This window comes from Mycothermus thermophilus (assembly GCF_041956435.1).
Source record: "Mycothermus thermophilus strain CBS 625.91 unplaced genomic scaffold VTJ04scaffold_7, whole genome shotgun sequence".
Lineage (NCBI taxonomy): Eukaryota > Fungi > Ascomycota > Sordariomycetes > Sordariales > Chaetomiaceae > Mycothermus > Mycothermus thermophilus.
In genome coordinates, this window is record NW_027191433.1 from 1793088 (window position 1) to 1816273 (window position 23186).

Here is a 23186-nt window from a genome sequence, read left to right on the forward strand (position 1 = left end):
GCAGACCAACGGAATGTTGGCTGTGTGTAACGAAGAAATAGCCCGAGGTGTTGGGGCTTATCTAGGTGCGGAGGAATGGGGCGGATATATTTGAGACGTGCAATGGCGGGATAATGCATGTCAGACATGTATAGGTGCTGCTTGGTACGTAGTAAGCTTCAGCTACGGCGTGGAGGCGTCAACGGTCGGCTTGATGGCGGAGACATCTTCAACTCCGTGCCGTTGGATTTCGCTGAATTGGCCTCCACATCGGATGGATCTCTCTCATCTTGCTGGTTCATGCTGTCAACATCGAACTCATCAACCTCAACAATGCCATCATTTTTCTGCCAAGACGCTACCTGAAGTCGACCTGGTCATTTCGCAGGCCACTTCAGGCCACGCCCACGGCTTGGGCTCGTCGGCAGGAGGATTCCGTGTTTCGACAACGGTTTGTCGTGGAAATGGTTGGACGGGTGTTTCACAGAGTGGCAGCACCAGGATCTGGGCATGCAAGGGGCCGCCGCTGGAGCCAATCACCAACCAACAAAGGCAGGTCCGAGGCACGCAACCGCAGATGGCCACTCCAGGGGCAGAGCGCCGGCCCTCTGTAGCCCATACAGAATTTCAAGGAAGAGGAGTGGTAAAAATTCCAGAATTCAAATCATTTTCTGTGTGTCTTCTGCAACCGCGGAACCAAAGTTCCCCCTTCCGCTCATCTGACCAATCACCAACCTTCAGAGGAGGCCTCGAGTGCCCCACTCTCGACGGCTCCACCACTCCGCCCGCGTCCTGCCGTCTTGCCGTCCCCACGCACAAGCAACAACCCTGTCGCTTCTTCCCCCCCTAATCCTCCACTCGCTGTCGCAGGACGACTCCTTCAATCCTCGACATCCCTTCGTTCCTTGATTTCCTTGACAGCAAACTAGCCAGGGCGGCCTCTCCTCGGACAGCTTGTCCAGCCATTCCTTTGACGCTGTTTGACGCCGAATTGTTTATCCGGGAACAATACGCCTGTTGCTGCGAGAACAAGTGGAATAATTGTTGTTTTTTGTCTTGTCGTCTTGTCTTGGTCCCCGACGATCAACGCACTCGAACCACTCGCATCTCGTCTCCGAGCTCCCCTCGACGCATCATTGCCGCTTCGGTCGTCCTGACACCGCGCCCTGGATCAACCCTGAGCGATCAAACCCGGCTTCGAGAACTTGTTGGCACCGCTACCAGCACCCAGCACCCAACCACTTTCTCGGCCATCCACTCCTTTCTGACACTCACGACTCGGGCCTCTCTCCGCACCGCATCACCGGCCTTCACCCCGTAAACACCACCAAAGGGTTCTGGCAGCGCGCTCCCTGTTTCGCAGGCGATCGCATTGCTTTCGAACTCAGAGGATCCTCAACCTTGTTCGGCCTCCCGCAATGCTTGCCGCGAGATAGCCCTGTCGAGGCCAACGCCGGCCTTTCCAACGAAAACCGCCCCCGTTCCGGACGCTTTCGCTCCTTTCCGTCCTTCCTCTCACGGTATCGACTCGACCTCGTTGTCGTTGTCGCACCATCCTGCCCTGCCTACACTTAGGCGCGCCCTTCGTTGACCCAAGGCACTGTCGCTTCTCGCGGGCGAGGACCGACGAGTGCCACGGCGGACCGCCGTATTCGCTCCTTACCTCTTGAGATACCCCCCTTTCGTCGACACATTGATTGTGTCGACGTCCTTCTTTCCACCTCGCGTCGACCGCTGGTTTTTTTTTTTTTGTTTTTGTCTCTTCTCGCCCGCTTTCGTCGGGTGACCGCGCCGGGTTCGCGCCGTCTTTACAATGGGTTTCCTCAGCCATCGCCGACGCGATGTCGAAGTGAGACCTGAGCAAAAATGGGACTTTATTGTGAGGGACATGAATGTCGAGCGCAAAACTAAGACCGTCACTAACGCCATGAACAGAGTCTCAATGATTTCAAGGCGACCTCGGTCGGTCCCGTCTTTGCCTACATCTTTTTATGGGTTTCCCTTGTCATTTCCTGCGCAGTCTACGCCGTCGACGTTTTCACAGCCTACCAACTTCTCGCCTTCAACAAGTGGTCGTCCCAGATCGAGCCGACTCAGCTGATCCCCTTCGACATTTCGAAATGGATCTTCACCATCTGTATCCTGCTCTCCTGTGCCAACCTGGCGTACGAGTTCTTCCGCGCCATCGCTATCATGCGCCGCGGCAGCGTCGCCGAATGCTTCCTCGACAGCTTGGCTGCGCGTCTCGAGAGTATTCGGTTGGGGAGCGGGAAGGGTTGGAAGCGTTTCCTCGTTTTCGCCGAGCTGACCAAGAGTAAAAAGGGAGCTGAGTACATTGCTCTTTTCACCTTTTTCAGCTTCCAATGTAGGTCACCTGCTTGTGGGATTTGATTATGCCATGCTGACTTTCGTAGCCTGGATCCGCACCCTGCTCCTTACGGGCCCTCGCCAGGTTGTCAACGGTCTCACTCTTTACTCTGTTTACAGGGCGAAGCTTGAGATTAATGGGTCCAATTTCGAGTCATCCCTCGCCGACTTCCTCGAGAAGATTCAGGCCCTGGCTACCGAAGAACCCCGCCAGGCCGTCGTCCTTTCCGGCATGATCTTCACCTTCATCATCTGGTTCTTCTCGCTTCTGTCGCTGCTCCTGGCCGCTCTTTGCTTCGTCTTCTTCCTATGGGGCTACATTCCGCGCGAAGATGGCGGTCTCACTGGCTTTTGCGAGCGCAAGGTCAACAAGCGGCTCAAGCAGATCGTCGCCGACAAGATCAACAAGGCCATGGCCGAGGAGGAACGGAAACGGAAGAAGGCGGAGCTCAAGGCCGCTCAGAAGCTGGGAGATGATAGGCCGCTCACCATGAAGCCGTCGATCCCCGTCCTCAAAGACGACGACTTGCCCTCGATGCCTTCCCTCAATCGCGCCGATACGTTTGCCTCGTTCACCACGGAAAAGCCGACCCGGACCAACACGGCTGGTACCTTCGAGATGAGTCAGTTGAAGCCATCTATGCCGACCAGAACCAATACCAAGATGACATCGTCTACCAAGTATTCGTCTCGTTCGTCGCTTCTCGCCAGCGCTGCGCCAATGGGCATGTCCGATCCGGTTACTGCTTCGCCAGTCGAAAGGGAGGGGTATGCGCCCTCACGCGCTCCGACGGTGGCATCCAACAGGACCTACGGGCCAGGGTCGAACCTCCAACGCATGGGCACGAACGCTTCGTCGATTCGCAACTACACTCAGAGCCCAGCACCTTACGCCGCCGAGGGAGTTCCAGCCATGCCGGCTCCAGCCAGGACACTGACAGGGCAGCAGTACGGCAATTATCGGGGACCGGCTCAACCCCGGCCAAACGATCCGTACCGCGCCGGGACTTGGGATGTTTCTCGGGGAGATACAAGGTCGCCGTATCCTGGTGACGGCCGGGGCCCGTACCAAAACCCTAGGCCGCAATACCCTGGCGGCAACTGGGCTCCGAGCCGGAACAACACCATGTCGCCGTTCCAGGCTGACAACCAGTCCGTTTATGCCAATCAAGCGTCGGCCTATCCCAATCAAACGTCAGCCTATGCCAATCAAGCCTATCCCAACGACGGGGCGCAATATGGTCAACAACAGTGGCCTCCATACAGGGCCGACACCCAATCGCCATTCCCTGGCGACCTCAGATCCCAGACGCCCGGGCAGCAGGAGTATCCGAGCACATGGGGAGCCGCTTACCGGGAGGACACTAGGACCCCGTATCCAGCCGATACCCGCGCTGCCCAAACCGATGACAGGCAGCAGCAAAACACGGCCGACAAATGGGCACCGGACCGCGGCGATGCCAAGACTCCCTACTCGAACAACGACACCCAGCAAACGCAGGCACAGCAGACCCAGACCCAAGCCGTCGATCCGTATGCGAACAATGACTCGCAACAAACTCCAGGCGACGACCCCTATTCGAACAATGATTCACAACAAACCCAAGTCGATGATGTCCTGGATGCCTACTCCGACGACACCGACCAGAAACCTCAACCACCCCTCGACCAAACCACCACCACCACCGCCACCACCCCAGGCCGCGCCAGCCCCGCCCCGACCTACCGCACTAACGACCCCAGCAACACTCTGCAGTCTTCGCAAGCAGGAGCACGCCCGGGCGGTCCTTTGCTCCGCAGCGCTACAGACCTCATGCCCAACCCGCAACGGGGTAATGATGATCAGTTTGCTCCGCCGATGCGCGCCAACACTCAGCCCATGCAGTCTTTGCAGACGGGTCATCAGCGCGAGGGAAGCGGCGGCTCGCTGTCGAGCCTGCAGAGCGCCATGAGGACATTCCAGGCTTATCACGCGCGGAATGGGAGCGTGGGTGCCAGCTCGGTGAGGAATGGCCAGGACGGTGTGGGGAGGACAGGGACGCCGCAGCCTGGTCTGCCGGGGAGTAATATTAGGAGGAGTCCACCTCCTGCGGCGTCTTCGTCTCCTTCTCAGCAGACGAGGAGGAGGGACGAGGATGATGGGAATGGCTGGAATAGGGATCTGGAGAGGGGGTATTGACACGTGTTGGATTTGTGGACATCACCGTGAGTGAGTGAGTGAGTGAGTGAGTGAGTGAGTGAGTGAGTGAATGAGTGAGTGAGTGAGTGGAAGGATGGGGTTGCTTCTGCTTCTTCTTCCTCTGCGTCACCGACTGCTTGGAGAAGCGCGGTGTGTGATGGTGCAGAGGTAATGGTAATCGTATTGACCTGCTGTGGCGCGGGATGTACGATAGACCTGGATTGGATTGGATTGTCTTGGATACCTACGCACCTTATCTAAGGTGCCTTGGGAAAAAGACACTTGGAGATGGGAACGGAGTTGGCGGTGTCATGGAACTTCGACGACGGGCGCTTTTTTACTCTTTTTTTGATTCTCTGTTTTTTTGGGGATTGATGAACCTCATTTTGGGTGGGTAACTATGATTCTGGGGAGAGAGACTTTTTTGGATGCATACATTTGGTACATAACGCATACAGATGCGCCACCGCTGCTGTTGATGAATGGTAGTGGGTGGTGGTTTCGATTCTTGGAATATATTTTTACTGATGACCTACCGAGCTACGCATCTCAGGTATGGATTCAATCTCTCTGTGCTTCCTGTCTTGGTGGTTTTTGGATGGCACCCACTGTGTTGTTTGTGTCGTGATGCTTTGTGTCTTCTTCTTCCTCCTCCTCCTCCTCCTCCTGCTGCTCCTCTTCTGCTTTCATGGCCTGTAGCTCCTCTTCCAACCTTGCCATTAACCGTTCCAGAATCCACTCGGTTTCGTTCCGCGTGCCCATGAGAGGGGATTTGTGAGATACCCAGCTCCAGGAAGTTCTTGCCTGCGGGTTGTGTTGGTCACTGCTTGTCGTGATTCGGGCAGTTGAGTGTTCTCCCTCCTCCACGCTTGTTGATTGGGTCTTGTTGATGGCATCCTCGTCTTGGGTATGACCTGCTTTTTCTCTTCCTCCTCTTGTTGTTCCCACCCCCTTTCCCTCGGCCGCGCTGCTCGCCGCCCCGTTATGAACTTGATCATGATGATGATGACGATCCAGCACGTCCGCCATACTCTTCACCACCCCGCCGCCACTTCTCCTCGTTGATATACCACCATCTGAAGCCGAAGCCGAAGCCGAAGTTGCAGCCGAAATCGAACCCGCATCCAACCCCGACTTATCCTCGACATGACTGACGCACGGGGCCGGGACGGAGACGGGGAAGTAGCTCACCCTCCGATGGCCCCGAACGTCCGCCTCATCCTCGCCCGCCAGACCGAGGTAAAAGACCCATTCGGCGAACGTGTAGTGTCGCGACGGGTCGTGCTTGAGGGTGTGTGAGAGGCGGCGGGTTTCGGTGGCGAGGGTGAGGAGGTGGGCTGCTTTTGATGAGGGGTTGGAGGGGGGAGGGGGAGAGTGTGTTATTGCTTTTGCTGTTGCTGTGGTCATGGTTGGGGGTGGAGGGGGTGGTTGTTGGGCAAAGGTCGTGTTGGGTGCTTGAGAGGCTTCTTGTTCTTGCAGGGGTCTGAGTTTGGGAGGTCGTCGTTGTGAGGATGATGATGATGGTGAGGGGTTGTGAAAATGGGCAGCTTCTGGGTCCGTCGCGGCGTGGTGGAGCACCGAAGGAGCATGCTCGTCATGACCAAATCCTCGAGGGCTAATGGCGATGCTGACCGTTGGGTCGGAAGCAGGTTTCCCTCCGCGATCCGAGATGAATCCCAGCGATATAAAGTTAAACACCTTTCTCAGGTCCTTTCTGAAGCTATCCTCCCCGGGAAGAATCGTCAGCCTCGCCACCCAGTCGGTCCCGTCGCGCACGAGCTTCACGACCGTCTCGCTCGCGTCCGAGATGAATATCGTCATGGTTGGCAGGGCCATCAGCGCCCAAAACACCCAAAACGACTTGCCCGCGTTGGATATCGGCGTTGAGTCTCCATACCCAATCGTCGTCAGGCTGATGAACGCAAAATAAAACCCCTCGAGATAATCCCACTCCTGATACGGCGCCTCGCACACCTGGAACACCTTCCCGCCAACCAGCCACAAGACCAACCAGCTCCCCGTCCACAGGAGCATGCTGCCCCATCTTCGCCGCCGAGCCGACGCCTCCTGGATCTCGCGCATCAGCGCAAACTCCCTCTCCCGCCTCTTCAGCTCGGTCAGCCCGGTCCGCTGCGGCGCATCATCCGGTTCCGGCTCCAGCACCTGTTCCCGTCCGGTTTGTCGTACCAATCTCTTCAGCGCGCGCTTTCGCTTCTTCTCCAGCAGCCGCGTTGCCAACCGCGCTTTGCCGCGGTCGATGACCAGGCTGCGGATCGAGCCGATGACGAGGCCCAGGCTGACGATTCCGATGAGCGCGAACGGGACCAGCAGGCCCCGGGCGAGCGGGGTGGTGGGGTACAGATCGCCGAACCCGACGGTGAAAAGGGTCACAGCCGCCCAGTAGAAGCCGTCGAGGTAGCTCCAGCCTTCGATGGCGGTGAAGACTAAGGCGCCGAGGAGGAGGTAGAGCAGGAACATGATGGTTTGGAGCATGAGGGTTCGCTGGCTGGCGGTGAGTTGGAAATCCTTCGGTCCGTGGCGGGTGAGGATGCTGATGTACGTCACTGACATGAGCGTCGCGATCAGAAAATACAAGACGGCGGCGTAGATGGCGTAGTAGAAGGCCTGCGACCAAATCACTTCCCCTTCCCCGTCAGCTTCCCCGTCCCCCTGCTGGAGCAGCATCAGCAACGGCCCGCCGGAGGCGGCCGTGGCCGTCAACCCGACCAACGCAAACGCCGAAACATACCATCCCGCGATGGTCACGGGCTGCGCGATGCTGAATCTCAGCCGCCGCGTCATGTTGAGCAGCAGCGCCAGGTTGGCGAGGATGGCAATGGCCAGCTGGGTCGCGTTGACGGAGGTCAGCCAGGGCGGGTCGGGGATGTAAACCGCGGCGTCGATGCTCCCACCGGGAGGGAGGCGTTGACGCCATGGCTTGACCAGGGCGCAGATGCTGAAGGTGGAGGCCGCGGGCCCCAGGGTGCCGGCAAGGAGAGGGAAGGCGGCGGTGGTGAACCACCAGCGGCTGGGCGGACGGTTAGATCGAGTAAGTAATAGATGGTTGGGTTGGGGGAGGAGGTAAGAAGATGGGAAGGGGAAGGGACAGTGTTTAATAAATATTACCTGGGTTCTTGGTAGGACCAGTGCTCGCTCAAGTCTGAGGAGGCGGCAGGGTCGTCGGCAGCCGCGGCGTCAGACATGTTGGGGTAATATCAATGAACAGAAGGGGAGATGCTCTAGCTTGTAGTGTATAAACGGCTTTCTTTCTGATTCAGTCACCACATCATATTCATATCACGATCATCCAAGGACAACAGCCAATGTTGTTGTTGTGTCATGATGACAGTCATGTGTTGGTTATTGATCCCGGACCTGACCGAATGATGGTCAGTCAAATACAGGCTGGTCCAGACCATTCTGTTATTTTCCCATGCTCATCGGTAACGGCTTGTCTTTGTCTTGACAGTGGCGATATCGAGAGTCAGTGCCTCTACCAGCTCCAAGCATGTCCATACATCGAGAATAGTGGGGTAGTATTAACAATACTGAGGCCTATGATTGGTCGGATTTCCCCAGTACATACTTCCTGGCTTCTGTTCTGTTTGCTCTCGCTGATGCTCAACTTACCTCATTCTCAAACTGTTCAATGACTTTGATGAGTGAAATCTCAATTTGTCAACCAACAACTCAAGGACATGTCGAGATGGCTCTTTTGTGTGAGAGCCTGGCATTATGCCCGTCCTCGACGATTCCACTCGAGGTTCTTCAGCAGCCATTCTTCCTCAGTCGAGCACGTCCAAGTCCAATGTGCATCTGCAGGTAGCATTACCCTGAGGTGAGTTGAGTTTCACAACATCCCATGTCTGGGTCCTTTGCTGACCTCGCCAGCCTCCATAACATATCCAGGCTCAATTCAACCACACCCTTGGTCATCGTCATCCCTCCCTTCTCCCGCCCCGATCCCCTCTCCTCGCCAGACCCCGTCCCATCATGCTTCCGGGACTTTCCTGTGGCTGTCATCCACTACCGATGGCAGCCCACTCCTGCTCCCGACCGACCTGATGTCCCACTCTACTGGCCTACGCCAGTCCACGACATCACCTTTGGATATTCATGGCTGGCCGAGAACCTGGGTTCCAGCACCGAGGCTGCCACCCAGTCTACCACCCGGTCTATCAATTGGTCCACCTACCTGACAAAGCCCCGTCCGGCTTATGTCTACGGTTCCTACCTCGGCGCTAGTCTCGCCGCCGGCCTTGCCTTGACCGAATCCCACCTCCCCTCCCCTGCCCGGTCCATGGTCGTCCGCGGCCTCGTCGCCTACAACGGCATCTACAACTGGACCGAGTTTCTCCCCGACCACCCCATCCACAAAGCCCCCTCCCCTCCTCGAAAGAAACAAGAACTCTCCCTCTTCGTTGACGACCCGTTCCCCCCTCCTCCTCCCGACCAACTGGTCGAAGAACCCGGCGCCTTCACCCGCCTCAAACACCTCGCCCCATCCCTCTTCGCCAACAACCCGGGCAACCTCTTCGACCCCTTCGCCTCGGCCTGCCTCTTCTTCCAGACCGCCCCGCTGCACGTGCCCGAGGACTTCACCACCCCGCTGGCCGAGAGCCGTCCGCTCCTAGCGCTACCGCCCAAATCCGCTCTGGCGAAAGCCATCGACGCGCTCGCCAAGAAGAGCCAGCGCACCATCGAGGACGAGGAGGACCTGCTCGACGCGATCCAGTCCGTCGAGAACGACCCGGGGTCTGTGTTCGAGGACCAGTCGGAAGAGTCGGCCGCGCAGATTCTCGCGCAGTTGACTGTGCTGGCGAAACTGGCAAGGCCGCCGAGGATGGGATATCTCGTGTTTCCCCCGCGGCAGTCGGATCTGAGGATTCCGGCGTGTTTGTTCTTGCACGACCGGCCCAGGGGTGTCAGGGCTGATGATGATGATGATGAGTCTCTGCCATGGCCGCGCTCTCTAGATAACGGGTCTGTTATTATCGAGGACGACATCAACCCCGAAGACAGGTCCGGCCGATACCCGAAAAACTCCTTCTCCCACCAATCCCTCTCCCTCGCCTCCCTCCTGCTGCGCAGCCTCGACATGCACGAGCTGCGCCGGTCGCCGCCGTGGGACCCTGATCGCGGGCTTCGGTGGGAAGAAGAGTTCCGGCGGAGAAGGAGGGAGGCGAGGATTCGGGCCTGGCGCGGCGAGGAGACTCCTGCGGATGTGCTGAGTGCGCACTCATCGCCGGTGGAGCAGCTCGCGGAAGAGGAGAAGGATGAGGAGAAGACGATGAGGCAGGAGGAGATGGAGAGGAGGGTGCAGACTTTTGAGGTGGTTCGGGAGGAGGAGAATGGGGATGACGGGGAGTGGAAGGGGTTGAATGAGGTGGCGGAGGGTGTGGTGGCGGAGTGGTTGAGGGAGAGGATTGAGGAGGAGGGGGTGGGAAGCTAGCCTAATAGTATACAATGTGTATGTCAATGGAGGTGAGGTGGTGGATAGTGTTTTTGCAAACTCGACTTCAACTCCCAGTCTTTGCCCGCAAGGCCTTTTTGATGCTCGGAAACCATCGAGTCATATTGTAAGGGACCGCGTGTCTAATATACATAGCAAAGTATAGCTCGAAACCTTCGTTGCGCTTTGTCCCTTGCTGTTCGAAATTTCATGATCTGCAAATATCCCGAGGAATGTGTCCGTGTTCCGAAGGTATGTGCCCCGAATTTCAATGCAAGCCGATTCCCATTCGAATCCATGTCCCAACCATAAATGCCCATCCATCAGGGGCGAGGTTCCCAACCGAGAGCAGCCAAACTCCAGAAGAGCAATGCGAAGAAACCCATCGCGGCTGGTCTGGTGAACCCCTCAAATCCCCATGAAACACTCATACTGTGAATGCAGTGATTCGGTGTTTGGATGAAGCAAGCCTCCAAGCAAAGCCCTTTTCTCTGAACCACCCCATCTCATCCATCTGTTCCTTCGTCCCCCAACTGTTCCATGTCGAGCAATGATGTAGATGCCGCTAAGAGCCGAGCAGCCGGTCTTGTGGGTAAGAACTTAGTCGTCCACATCCATCGCGTCGTCGTCATCGTCACTCTCTCCTTCGACAAACTCCGTCTCCGATCCCGAATCCGAACCCGAATCCTCTTCGGTGGAATCATCCGAGTCCTCATCAGCCACGGGCTCGTCGGCCATCGGCTCGTCAACCATAGGCTCATCAGCCACAGACTCGTCCTCGCTCTCGGACTCGACAAACTCCTTCGACTTCGCCTTCGCCTTGCCTTTGCCCTTGCTCTTAGGAGCTGGTTTAGCAGCTGCCTTAGGGGCTGCCTTTGCGGCCTGCCTGACGGTCTTCTTGCCGACAGCCGCTGCGGTTTGCTTTGCAGTCGTCTTAGCAGCCGCTGGGGCCTTGCCCCGTCCTTTCGCCGGGGCTTTGGCTCTAGGCTCTGTATTTCCCCTCCTCTTCACCGGCAGGGGTGCCTCAGTGCCACCGTACTCCTTGGGTACGCTGTCGTCCTTCCGAACCATTTCCTCCGGCTCGATGTTAGGGAACATCCATTCCGTTCCCCAGTTGATCACCGCCTGTTTCAGGAGGGTTTCCAATTGCTGCGTCATGTCCTTGATGGCCCAGGCCTCGGCGCTGACGCCCTGCAATTGGTCCAGGAGCAGCATAAGATGGGTCGTGATTTTTGAGGCGGCAAACTGGGCAATTTCGCGGAACTTGCGAGGCAGCTTGTTGATATTCTCCGTGTATTTGGCCTTCATCTTTTCGCAGCCAGCGGCGAGAAAACCCTGGCTGTTCTTTTTGACCTCCTCAACGAGAAAGGCTCGGCGCCTTTCGTACTGTTTGTCTCCTATCAGTGGCTTTAAGTTAGTGGCCTGATGCGAAGGGTAATAGGGATAGGTCCGCCTTGACGGGGTTTTGTACCGTTGATCTCGAGGGCTCCCAGGAACATTGGGGCCAAGTCATGGCGGAGAGAGGCCAGAAACTCGGGATGGATCTGAGCTGCGGAATCGGAGAGACTCTGAAGGACGGCCTTGATCTTGAGCTCGATTTCGTCCTTGACAGCAAAGAGGAGGTGGAGATTGTTTTCGAGGTGTGGCAAGATATCAGAGACTACGCCACCCAGCCGCGCCTTCAGGTCTTTGATGTATGTATCCCATATCTGTTTAATATGGGCCTTGATGGGATCCAAAGTATTAGGGATCTTCAGTTCGAAGGTCTTGATCCACTCGCGCAAGCAGCCTTCCAGAAGTTGGCTCGCCCTATTAGTAAAATGTTAGTGTATCTTCTTGGGCCAGACTGTAGGTTATCTCCCCAACTTACATGGATGCCGGAAAGTCGTACTCAATGTCGTCTTCTCCGTTTTTGCTCTTACTGCGGTGTGGGCCGCCAATCTTTCTCAGGATGGCGTCAAAAGTCGCCCAATGCATCATAACCCTGGACGCCTTGTTCCCAGGGAACATGTAGGCCCATCGGACTGCGGCAATGCATGCCGCCTTCACGCTGGCAGCCTCGCCGCTCCTGATATCCTTGAACGGGTCAAGAGTTTGGATAGCCTCAGCTGCTGTCTGGAGCTCTTTCTCCAACGTCTAAAGTTCAAACGCAGTCAGTAATAAAAGCAAAGCATAGAAGAGAAGGCACGCTTACCTTCAAGAAGTTCTGCGTCGCTTCCGAGATCTGAGCCTCGACATTATCTCTCGGAAAGTCAATCACCTGGCCGGCGCTAGTCATCAGCGACTGTCGGAGTGTCATCAACAGTCGGCACAGGGCTTTCAGAGTGGTGTCCAGATGCAGTTCTCTGCGCTCCAGAGCAGCGTCGGCCAGCCATTGCCGGAGCTGTGGAATGCCCGTGTGCCTCTGGGTGGGAAAGCCCTCAACGGGCTCGCCATTGAGATGATCCCGAAACGCGGTGGCTGAGACGGGGATGACATCCACAGAGCCGTCATAGTCCTTTCCGTTGAAGTCTTTGCCGTCCTTCCCGACGCTGATCTTTTGCACCATCGATTTCTGGCGTTGCGCAAAGTCTTCGGTGATTGCTGTCCGAATATGGTCGTTTCTCTTCCAAACGCATGTCCACTTTAGTCGACCTCGAGCCTCCGCGAGCTGCTTTTCAGCATCTGCAAGTTCTGTTTCAAGCTTGCCAACAGTAGTCTTCGAGGTGCTGCAGTTTCTTGATGCCTTTGTCTTGGCGTCTTTTGCCTCTGCTAGCTTCTTCTTGCGCCCCTCTACGCCGGTTGAGTAAGTATCATGACAGAACAAAGTAGGGATACCGGGAACGAGCCATCTTACCGTTTAGGTCTTTTCTCACCGATCTCCTACCACCCTGGAGCTTCGTCACCTGTCTATCACAGGTGCGAAGGATTTTCTTTTTGCGATTCCACTCCTTCCGAGCTTCCTTGAGCTTGTTTTTGAGATCGGCAACGAGTTGAGTAAGTTCGCTGATCCTCTGAGTCCTGGACAAGATCTCGGGGTCCTTCTTTGAACGGGCATCCTTGAGGAAGATTGGGCAGTCAATCTCGTCGACTTGTGATACGGCGACGCAGAAAAACCTCTTGTTGAACTTGCCCTCCAGTTGCATTCCGTGGGCTTGATACTCGCTCATTAGCTGTACTCCGGTCTTCTCGTCGATGGCCCGTCGAGCCGGGGTCACGATGATGATGAGATCGAGGCTTTGGCGGAACTTGTTGGCCACCTCGGCGCGGCTTTCCACGGAGTCAGATAAGCCAGGGAGATCGACCAGGACGACTCCACGTTTTAGGATCGGAGCCTTGACGAAGAGCCTGACTTCAGTGATCAAAGGCCACGAGCGAAAGCCCTGGTCGTGCTCAGAGGAATCCATGTAGGGCTTGACCTCCTCAGCAAACCTCTCGGCATTGCCTGAATAAATGACCTTGGTAGTTCCAAGAAGTTGGAGGACCTCAGGATTAGAGTTTAGGAGCTGCTCCGCGGTCATGCTTTCGACCACCGCTTCAGCAAGCTTCCAGACAGCCTTGACCTTCTTGAGACTTTCCTGGATCATGCTCTCCCTTTCTGTTGCGAGATCCATCTTTTCAATCAGATCGTCAATGTTTTCGTCATCCCTCTCCAGAGCCCGTTCGCGAAGTCTGGCAAAAAGCTCTTCAAGTTCTTTCATGAGGTCCTCGCGCGACCTGAAGACGACTTCGGCCCTGAACTCATGACCGGGAGTGTCGTCATCGTTCCAAGCCACTCGGCAGGCGCACGAAGTGGAGGCTTCCGAGTTGCTTGATGGAAGAAGCTCTGGATATCCCAGAAGCATGTTCAAGATTGTGCTTTTTCCAGCACCAGTCCTGCCGGTCACCCCGACCAGGATCTGGAACAACTTGTGTACCGTACGGAGTTGATCTGTTTTCTCGGGTATCAGTAGAACGGCCAACAATCAGCCAGGGATGACACGAACCAATCTCTTCCATCCACTGAATCAGCTCTGTTCCGAACTTCTCTTTTGGGTCTTTGTCAACGCCATGGGAACCGAGGAGTTGAAGAATCTCAGAGGCATGTTGTAAGCCGGCTTCAACTTCGTGCTGCTTGATGGCAACGCGCTTGTGAGCATCCTCCGTCCAGTCATCCCAGACGAACTTCTTGGTGTCGATATTGGCGAGTGCACTGTCCGTATCCTTGACGAGGACGGTGTCTGTCTCAGTTGGGAGTTCCTCTTGCTTGATAGCGATGGATGCAGGGACAGAGTCATTATTCTCGGCTTCAGTCTTGATGACAGGCATCTCGAAGCCCGGCTGAACCGGCTGAACCGGCTGGGCCGTGGAGGGATTGAGAGTGTCTGCCATCGTGCTTGAAGATGACAGAGAAGTCTGTAATGTCGTTAGACCATGAGACAAGCAACATGGGCAGGGTGCATGAGACGTACCCTGTTTGTGATCAATGCTGACGGCTCGACTTGTCGTCGTTGAGTGATAGTTCGGAAAACTCCTCAAGGACGAGTTAGTCGAAAAGTCGATAAGTTGTGAGAAAAAAATGTTTGGGATGAAGGTGGGCAATTGAGAAAGATTGGAAAAGAAGGGAAGAAAGGCAGTACCTTGTGGAAAACGAAAGGAAGGAACCCACGGTTGTGAAACCTCCTCGAGTTGGTCGGTGAGCAGAAAGTAGGTCGCTCCCAAACCTTCGAAGTGAGGTCGAAGATGTGTGGAAAGAAGAGAAACCTGGAAGAGGTCCAGGTTAAAAGTCGAGGTCTGACGAGAGGGTAAGAATGTGGCGGCAAGAATTGTTGAAGAAGGAGGGAAAGAGTGAGAGATGGTGAATTTGTGAGGAAGAATGAGAACCAGGGAGATGGAAGAAGGAAAGATGGAGAAAGTGGCGGGGTAGAAAGAAAGTCGGGAAGGAAAGAAACCAACGGTAGCCTCTTCCTCGACGAAGGATGGTGAGCTTTGTGAGGTAGGAAGAAACTCGGGGAGGAAAGCCACCGAGTAAAGCCTCTTCCTCGATAAAATGGACCTTGTCCCGAGGAAAATGGGTTCGTGGAAGATGGGGGAATTTCTTGGGTTGGAAGAAGAGGAAATAGGAAAAGAGACGATTTAAGTTCTAGGTTTCGAGTTGCTCAAGAGGAGAGACTTTACCTGAGACGTCGCCTCCTCCTTGTAGGATTGGAGGCGAAATTGGCTCTGACTTGGTGAAGCAGAAGAGTGTTGTTGAAGTGTTGAAGTTTTGAGGTTGAGGGAGGAAAGGGAAGAAGAAATCTTGGAATGGTATGTAAGAGTCGCAGTAGTAAGGATGGTGGATGAGTCGGAGGTTGTCGGGGAAGAGAGGAGGTTTGGGTATGAAGTTGAGGATGAAAAGAGTTTCTGGACTTTCCAGTGACCACTCGAAGTCGAGGAAATCCACGATACAGAAGCTCGTGAGAAGAAGACGGATTGGTGAATAAGAGAGGGAAAGGTCGGTTGGAAAGTAGAGAAGAGGAAAGAAAGAATCCAGCCTCGAAGTGAAGGTGGAAAATGGGAAAGAGTGGTTGTTGGAAGAAGGAAAGAAAGGAAAGAAAAAGCCGAAAGAGGAAAAGAACTCGGACTTAAATAGGAACCCCAGACCGTCGCGGAGCCGTGAAACATGCTTGGTATCTCATATTCTTAGGTTCTTGTCGCGGACGAACACAAAGACAGTGACTGCTTGAAGGTTGAACAACCTGGTTTTGAGACTTTGAGGTGACAGAGGCATCTTGCTTGAGTCCTGGGTAATCGAAGAATTAGCACCCCTATTCACATGGACTCCAGAGCCCCTGAATGTCTTCATGTTCCCCAGTGAATATGAGCAACACATCTTCGACGATGAGGGCACCGCCGAAGCAGAGTGAATTGCTGAGAGTCAAAGAAAGGTGCATGCGCTTCTTTCCTGGACAATCACAATCGAAGACGACTCAAAGATGAACTCGGATGTGCAGGTGTTTCTGAAATCACGCCATCACATAGAGACACCTCAACCAGTCATATCACTTACCCTATGCTGGTGCACTGAAGGAGGGTATGCCGTCCAGGTAACCTAGTGACCTGGATCCTTGAGGTTCCCGTTCGCGACGAGGCACCGGTGTATATGAAGTCTCCTGCCTCATAGTGAATACGGGCGTTGTCAAGGTTATTCGTCTCATGGTCTGCCCTTGTCTCCGGGTTGAGGGCTCAGGGGACGAAATTTCTGGACGACCTTTGTGAGGAAGACCCGAGGGTTGTGACTTGCTATCGAACTGGCTTGTGTGATGGGTGTCTGCCCAAGGTTGTTACGAAGAGGTTGGTAGTCAACATGATGACCAATGAAGGCGGCTGCCTTGATTCCTGGGACGCTCACCGTCTCCCCAAATTACCTAGATGAGAGCACTGGTTGTGTGTGTTTATCAGGAGTGGTTTCCGGATGCACACGTTGTCATGGGATACCAGCCACTGCTCAGTATTAATACAAATCCAGACTGAAAATCTGAACATAGAAATCATCCTACTCACCAATTAGTGTCAGATGTTGTATCTTCAAACTTCAGGCAGAGGTGTCGTCAATTCAAGGAATCCGCTGTGTCAAGGCCTGGAGATCTGAAAAGATGTCGAAGAAAATGGAGAGATGGAAGGTAGAGGAGGGAGCCGGAGTAACAGCAGGCAACTGGGTAACAAGGGGAACAGCGTGCAAGAGTTAGAGGTGATGGCTGTGAACCTATCAATGTGGGGTTTGGGGGCACGAAGAGACTCTTTCGGATAAAAAACCCCTCCAATATGTCGTGTTGAATGTAAGGTCGGTGCCTCTCTAGAATCCGAGGCCGAGGAGTCGGCCAACATGAGTCATTCAAGACTGGTGCAAGGAGTGAACAGTCAGTCTTATTTAATTATTTGACACTTCTTTTCGTCTCGGAGAGATTTTCCCACGTCCACGCCTAACAGTAACAATCGACTTCTTTTCTGGACGCAACAAATACGGCATTATAATCCCTTAACACACGTAAACTGGGGAACTCAGCTGTGAGTGTCCAGAGGCCATCGAATCTTAGTTTGACGACCTAATCAGTTGATCTCAAAGACCTAGATTCCTGATACTACACCAAGGAAAACACAACTAACAAAATGCCCGGCCTTCTGCTTTCTGGTTAGATGCCATTTGTCAGTCATCTCATTATTGCCAAGTTCTGATCATTGACGAAATTATTATTAGCATTGGAGAACAGTCCGAGGATGAAAGCGTGGCTCGACGCTCTATCCGTGGAACAGCTCGAGGCGCTTAGGGACATGACATCCAAGATTGGAGAGATCAAGCGCTCGGGAGAGAATACGGACTCGAAGCTGGCGGAACTCTTTTCGTCGCGGTCTATAGAGGAGAAGTTGTTGCTTCTGGCCACGTTGAACATTGGTCGGGCCGAGCAGAAGGCGGAGGAGGACAGTTGGGCTCAAAATGGGGATGAAGACGAAGACAGGGCAGATGGCAAGCCGGACGAACTCCGGGCCGCCGAGTAGATGTGGTTGAAGACTCAGAGGTTCGAGAGAACGATGAGATACGTTGTAATAATAATAGTCCCCACTTAATTACTATCTACTAGCCGGCAAGAAATACAAACCAAATAGATATCTGATGGAATCATCAACTAAAGACTAAGATGGGGAAACGAAACTCGGATCCATGCCCACATGGAATGGCAACGAGAATGAACCTTGTTTGAAACAAAATAATAATATCGAAACAGTCTATGCCCAACTGTCCAAACCGAGTACATCAAGGTATAAAACTGAAGAACCACACCAAATCCAAACCGACCCCTCACAAGATCCCATCATTTCCCAAACTGCCACCACCTCTTCTTCTTCTCCTCCTGCTCATACCCCTCCTCCTTCACATTATGCCGTCCCACCACCGTCAAGAAGACCTGATCCAATGTCGTCGGACTGACGCTGTAGTACTCAATCCCCAACTCCTGCTTGCTCTCCTCCAACAAAACCACCAACCTACCCATCGCTGATCCAAACGACTTCAACTCCTCCTCCACCCTCTCTTCCACCACCTCCCTCTTCTCCTCGTCCTCCTTCCCACTCCCCACCGGCACATGGAACCTGATCTGCCCATTCCACGCCCCCTCCTCCACCACCACCTCCCCAGCCGCCCCAATCTTCGCTCCCAACTCGGCCGTAATCCAGCTCTTGACCCTCTCCACCACGCTCTCCTCCGTCCTCGGCGCCCCGCGCAGCACCAAATGCACGTGCATCTGCCCACCGTACCTCTCCCTCAACTTCTCGACCCGTCCCAGCGCCAGCATCCGTCTTGCCAAAATCCCCGCCCGCGCCGCCAGCGCGTCCGCCTCCTCCATGCTGTGCGTCGTCAGCAGCACGCTGCGTCCCTTGCCCTCCTTGCCCGAAGAAGGCGCGGCCGCGGCGGTGGCAACAACCCGCCACAAAACTCTCTTGGCTGCGGCATCCAACCCAGAACTCGGCTCGTCCAGCAACAGCACGCTCGGGTTCCCCATCAGCGCGATGCCCAACGACAGCTTGCGCTTGTTCCCGCCCGACAGCGCGGCGGCGATGCGGTTGCGCAGCGCCGGCGGCCGGTCGAGCCCGACCGCCTTGATCACCGCGTCCACGTTGCGCTTGACATCCTTGACGCCGCGCGCGCGCGCGTAGAAAGCGAGGTGCTCCTCGACCGTCATGTTGTCGATCGCGTCGAACTGCGGACACACGCCCATGTGCGCGCGCGCGCCGGAGAGGTTGTTGATGACGGATGTGTTCTCAACGAAGATCTCGCTGGCTTGAGCGCCGTGCGTGGACGGGGAGGGACGCAGGTCGCCGCGGATGAGCGAGATGGTTGTGGACTTGCCGGCGCCGTTGGGGCCGAGGAGGGCGAAGACCTCGCCGTGCGGGACCGAGAAGGTGACGTTGTCGACGGCGGTGTTTTTGCCGAAGGATTTGGTCAGGTGGAGGACCCGCAGGCCGTCGTTGGATTGCGATGGGTCGGTGGAAGTGACACGGAGGAGTTCGTTGGCGAGTTCCTCGTCCGAAGGCGGGGTGGAAGGCTCCGGGGTGCGAGGGGAGCGGCGGAAGAGGGAGCGGAGAGAGGAAGTGGTGGGTTTGTGCGCCCCGTCGGCCCAGACGAGGATCACGAAGAGCAGGATGGACTGCGCGATCAGATACACGATCGGCCCGCCATACTGGACCATGCCTCCCGGGTTGGCCGCCAACTGGTCGCCGTCGCAGGCCGTGCTGAAGATATTCAGCGCGATAAACAGCGCGCGGATGACCGACACGATGGGCGCCAGGACCGAAATCGCGTAGTGCACCACCAGGGTGAGCGAATCCACCCGGTGCACGGGAGCGTACGTGAGCACCGACATGTATCCGATCAAGTAAATCAGGAGGGCGATGGTCTGGTAGGCGGCGGTGATGGCGTAGGCCGACAGCTGGTTGGCGCTGAAGAGCGAGACGACGTAGGCCAGCAACGTCGACGCCAGGCCGTGCAGGACAAACACCAAAAACAGATAGCCCACGTGGTACCACAGCTGCGGCGCGATGGCGGCGAAGAAGATGATGCCAATCACCGCCGCTAACACGGCCACGGCAAAGTCGAACGCCGTGTACGCGATCCACAGCGGCAGCGGCCGCACGCCGTTGGAGTACTGCAGTCCGCGGACGTTCCTGCGGCGTTCCAGGTTCGGGTAGAGCGAGAAAAACGCCGGCGCCGCGCACAGCGCCAGGCCCATGTACACCAGCAGCTGCAGCGAATCGCCCATGTCCGGGCTCCACGGGGTGTCGAAGAAGACGAGGGTGGACGCGATGGTGGTGTTTGCGAGGAGCATGTCCATGGCCCATTTGCCGAACCAGGCGTTGATCAGCTCGGGCCCGTTGCCGCGGTAGGCGAGGGTTGGCCGGGAATCGTCGTCGCCCAGCCAGATGGCGGCTGGGGTGATGTCCTTGCGCATCTCGACGACGGAGCGCTGGAACTCGTCGATGGTGTCGACGAGGGTGACGTTCAGGAGATCTGTTGGGTCAGCGGGCTCGGCACGGGGTCTGAAGCTCGGGCCGTTGCCTTGGTTGCTTCCTCCTCCGCCGCCACTAAACAAGCCTTGAGAGCGCAGGTAGATGGGAGCGAACAGGCGGACGAGATCGGCCTGCGAGACTTTGGACGACGGGCCGGCGAGGATGGAGAGCTTGAACTCGTCGGCATCAAAGATGTTGGTGGCGGTGTTCTGGGAGATTTGCTCGGTGGGCGAGCAGCCGGCGGCCTTTTGGTCCTTGACGAAGAGCATGACCAGTCCGGCGGCAGCGACGGGGATGATGAATGCCGCGGCCGTCGGGAACCAGTTGTGTCGGAAGACGACCCAGCGCTTGCGGAAGAGGACCCAGATTTGCTGCAGGAACCCAACGGGCTGTCCGGACATGAGCTCGAGGCCCGTCCCGTCGCGGTGTTCGCCGTCCTTTTCGTCGGCCGAGGTTGTGGCCTCGTCGCCGCCCTCTTCCTCGCGGACCTCATCGGCAAGCCTCAAAAACACATCCTCAATCGTCGGTCCTGAGAACCGGTAGTCCGAAATGCCCGCCGCCTCCAGCGTCCGAATAACCGTCGCCGCCGTGGCCGAGTCCCGAGCCAAATACGCCGCCTCCTCGGCCGTCGCCCTCTTCTCGACACCGGGAACGTCAGGAAGACGAGGGATCACGCGCGGGTTGCCGACGTGGATCTTGTAACCGCCGCCGAGGGTCTCCTTGAGCTCGGCCGACGACCCCTGAGCGCGCAGCCGACCTTTCGACATGACGGCGATGTGATCCGCCAACAAGTCGGCCTCGTCCAGGAAGTGCGTCGTGAGCAGGATCGTCCTGGCCCCGCGCTCGGCGAGCAAAATATCCCAAATCTTCCTGCGGCTGAGCGGATCCAACCCGCTCGACACCTCATCCACGCAGCACACGGCGCTGCCGCCCGTCAGCATCATGCCCAGCTGCAGCTTTCTCTTCTGCCCGCCGGACAGCGTCTTCGACTGCGCGTCGACCTTCTTTTCCAGATCCACCTTCCTCACCAACTCCCTCAGCTCCTCCTCCGTGGCTCGTTTATCTTTCGGCACCTTGAGGCGGTTAAAAATCCGCAAATGCTCCACCACCGTCAGCTCGTCCCAGAGCACGTTCTTCTGCGGCGCAATGCCCAGCCCGCCGGTGCCGTCGATGGTAATGCTTCCCGCCGTCGCCCGGTTGATGCCCGCGATGGTGTCGAGCGTGGTGCTTTTGCCGCTGCCGTTGGCGCCCAGCAGAGCCACGATCTGGCCCCGGCGGGCGGTCAGGGAAAGCCCGTCGACGGCGACCACGGGGTCTTTTTTGCCGACGAGCCAGGAGAAGGACCGGCGCAGCAGACCCGGGCGGTAGATCTTGGTGAACCCGTCCAGGCGCACCGTGCAATCTGGGCTGCCGAGCGCGGCGGCACGGTCCGGACCGGTGACGATGTTGCGGCCGGTGGAGGTGGTGCCGTGCAGCCAGCGCTCCACCAGGGCGCCGAGGACGGGGTAGACGAGGGTTTGGATAATCAGAAAAACGAAAAAGACGATCCCGGAGACGTTCCAGCTCGCGCCGGGCGGGGGGTTAAGGAGGTCGGCGGGCCACCGCTCGCGTTCCCAGTGGGCGAGGAAGAGGATAAAGTAGGTGAAGTTGCAGGGCGTGAAGAGCAGACTCAGCGCCACGACGGTCGGGGTCTTGGGCCAGGTGACGATCTGCGCGGCGATGGCGAGCAGGATCAAGACGATGGTGATGGTGATGCCGCTGAGCTGGGACTTTTTGAAGAAGGCGGCGCCGAAGATGGTCATGCTGGCAAAGGCCAGGCCCGAGAGGATAAAGTGCGCGATGATGATCAGCACGCTGGTGTTGGCAAACACGCCCCTCCAAAGAATCAAGGCCGAGATGATCCATCCAGGCAGATACAGCAGCGAAAACGAAAAATGGTATGCCAGAATCCGCGCAACCTGCGGCTGCCACGGCTTCGCGGTGACCATCATGGCCTCGACGAGCGTCGACATGCCCGACTCGCGCTCCGTCGCCACAAACCCGGCCAGATGATAAACAATCCCAATCACGCACACCACAAACACCACCCCCATAAAGTTGATCACACTGCCCTGGTAATACTGCCGCACCCTATCCGCCCTCTCCTCGTTCGTGAGCGAGGTGAACGGATATTCGTCCACCACGTCGGGCAACCTCCTCCCGCCGTCCAACCTCTTCGCGACCGCCTTATCTACCTCATGCTGCATCGGCAGCAAATACACCTGGGCATCGTTCGTATCTTTCTCGGCATCAATCCTCCCCACCCCGAGCACCGCATCGGCTCTCAGAGTATAATTCCACAACCCGCCGTCCCCCTCGCTCGGCGACCCCCAAAACACCACCGCCCCAAAACACGGCGTCACCCCGCGCAACGACGCGCGGCAAACCACGGGCAGCTCATCTTCATCTTTCAACACCACGGCCCTCTTCCCCTCCACATTTTCGACCACGGCCGTCAGCTCGGCAATCACCTCCTCAATCTCCCCGCCGACGAACCCATTGTTGACAAACACGACGGTATCCCGTCCGCTGCCGGCCGAGGCGCGCAGCCCGTCCTCGAACGAGCGGATCGGCCGCGCGGGCGCGATGCCGTAGCGCGCGGCGGGGACAAAGAGGTTCCGGGCGTAGCTGAGCCAGGCGGTGAGGATGAGCGGGAGGAGAAGGGCGCGAATGAGGGTGGCCCAGGAGTGCCGGTTGATGGTGATGAGCCAGTTTTTGCGGGAGAGGGTCCAGGTTTGGGAGAGGAAAGTCATGGTGGCTTGCGGGCTTGCGTGCGCCGCGCCCGTGAGGGGCTGGCGACCTAGTCGAGGTAAAGATCTGCGGACGGTGTCGTGGTTGGGATGGTCGGGGTGATGGTTATAGGCTGTTATTGTTGTGCGAGGTTCGGTGCGACGGACGGATAGGATGCAAGAGGACGCGGTGGAATGAACGGGCGGCTCAGTTGGAAGTCGAGTTTTGGAGGTCGAAAGCTGTTGCGAAGCGAATGTTTGAATCAACGGGGAATTATTGACATTGTCATCTCCTTTGGTCAATTGTCAAATTGTTGTCGTTCACCAATCGATCTGTTGAAACTGGCGACGTTCGTATCTCTTGTCCTCGTGTCTCGTCGCGCGGTCAATCCGTCGTCAAGTCAACCGGCGCCTTGTCAAAGAAATCGTGACAAAAAAAAAT

General features: G+C 56.5%; 6 protein-coding genes across 6 annotated transcripts; 3 read left to right on the top strand and 3 right to left on the bottom strand.

Moving 5' to 3' along the window:
* Positions 1-1792: 1792 nt before the first annotated feature.
* VTJ04DRAFT_10209 (uncharacterized protein) lies at positions 1793-4525 on the top strand (the record flags this gene model as incomplete). Its single annotated transcript, XM_069357923.1, has 3 exons — positions 1793-1858; positions 1915-2344; positions 2394-4525. 3 exons carry the CDS (start codon positions 1793-1795, stop codon positions 4523-4525), a joined length of 2628 nt encoding a protein of 875 aa, XP_069214943.1.
* A 561-nt stretch (positions 4526-5086) lies between these two features.
* Positions 5087-7728, bottom strand: VTJ04DRAFT_10210 (uncharacterized protein; the record flags this gene model as incomplete). The annotated part of the gene is made up of 2 exons (XM_069357925.1): positions 5087-7553; positions 7652-7728. 2 exons carry the CDS (start codon positions 7726-7728, stop codon positions 5087-5089), a joined length of 2544 nt encoding a protein of 847 aa, XP_069214944.1.
* Positions 7729-8223: 495 nt separating this feature from the next.
* VTJ04DRAFT_10211 (uncharacterized protein) lies at positions 8224-9977 on the top strand (the record flags this gene model as incomplete). The annotated part of the gene is made up of 2 exons (XM_069357926.1): positions 8224-8363; positions 8417-9977. 2 exons carry the CDS (start codon positions 8224-8226, stop codon positions 9975-9977), a joined length of 1701 nt encoding a protein of 566 aa, XP_069214945.1.
* A 600-nt stretch (positions 9978-10577) lies between these two features.
* Positions 10578-14327, bottom strand: VTJ04DRAFT_10212 (uncharacterized protein; the record flags this gene model as incomplete). Its single annotated transcript, XM_069357927.1, has 6 exons — positions 10578-11374; positions 11449-11786; positions 11848-12113; positions 12172-12749; positions 12814-13887; positions 13943-14327. 6 exons carry the CDS (start codon positions 14325-14327, stop codon positions 10578-10580), a joined length of 3438 nt encoding a protein of 1145 aa, XP_069214946.1.
* A 2757-nt stretch (positions 14328-17084) lies between these two features.
* Positions 17085-17471, top strand: VTJ04DRAFT_10213 (uncharacterized protein; the record flags this gene model as incomplete). The annotated part of the gene is made up of 2 exons (XM_069357928.1): positions 17085-17106; positions 17173-17471. The coding sequence occupies 2 exons, from the start codon at positions 17085-17087 to the stop codon at positions 17469-17471; spliced, it is 321 nt and encodes a 106-aa protein (XP_069214947.1).
* Positions 17472-17785: 314 nt separating this feature from the next.
* On the bottom strand, positions 17786-22768 carry VTJ04DRAFT_10214 (uncharacterized protein; the record flags this gene model as incomplete). Its single annotated transcript, XM_069357929.1, has 1 exon — positions 17786-22768. The coding sequence occupies one exon, from the start codon at positions 22766-22768 to the stop codon at positions 17786-17788; it is 4983 nt and encodes a 1660-aa protein (XP_069214948.1).
* Positions 22769-23186: the final 418 nt, after the last annotated feature.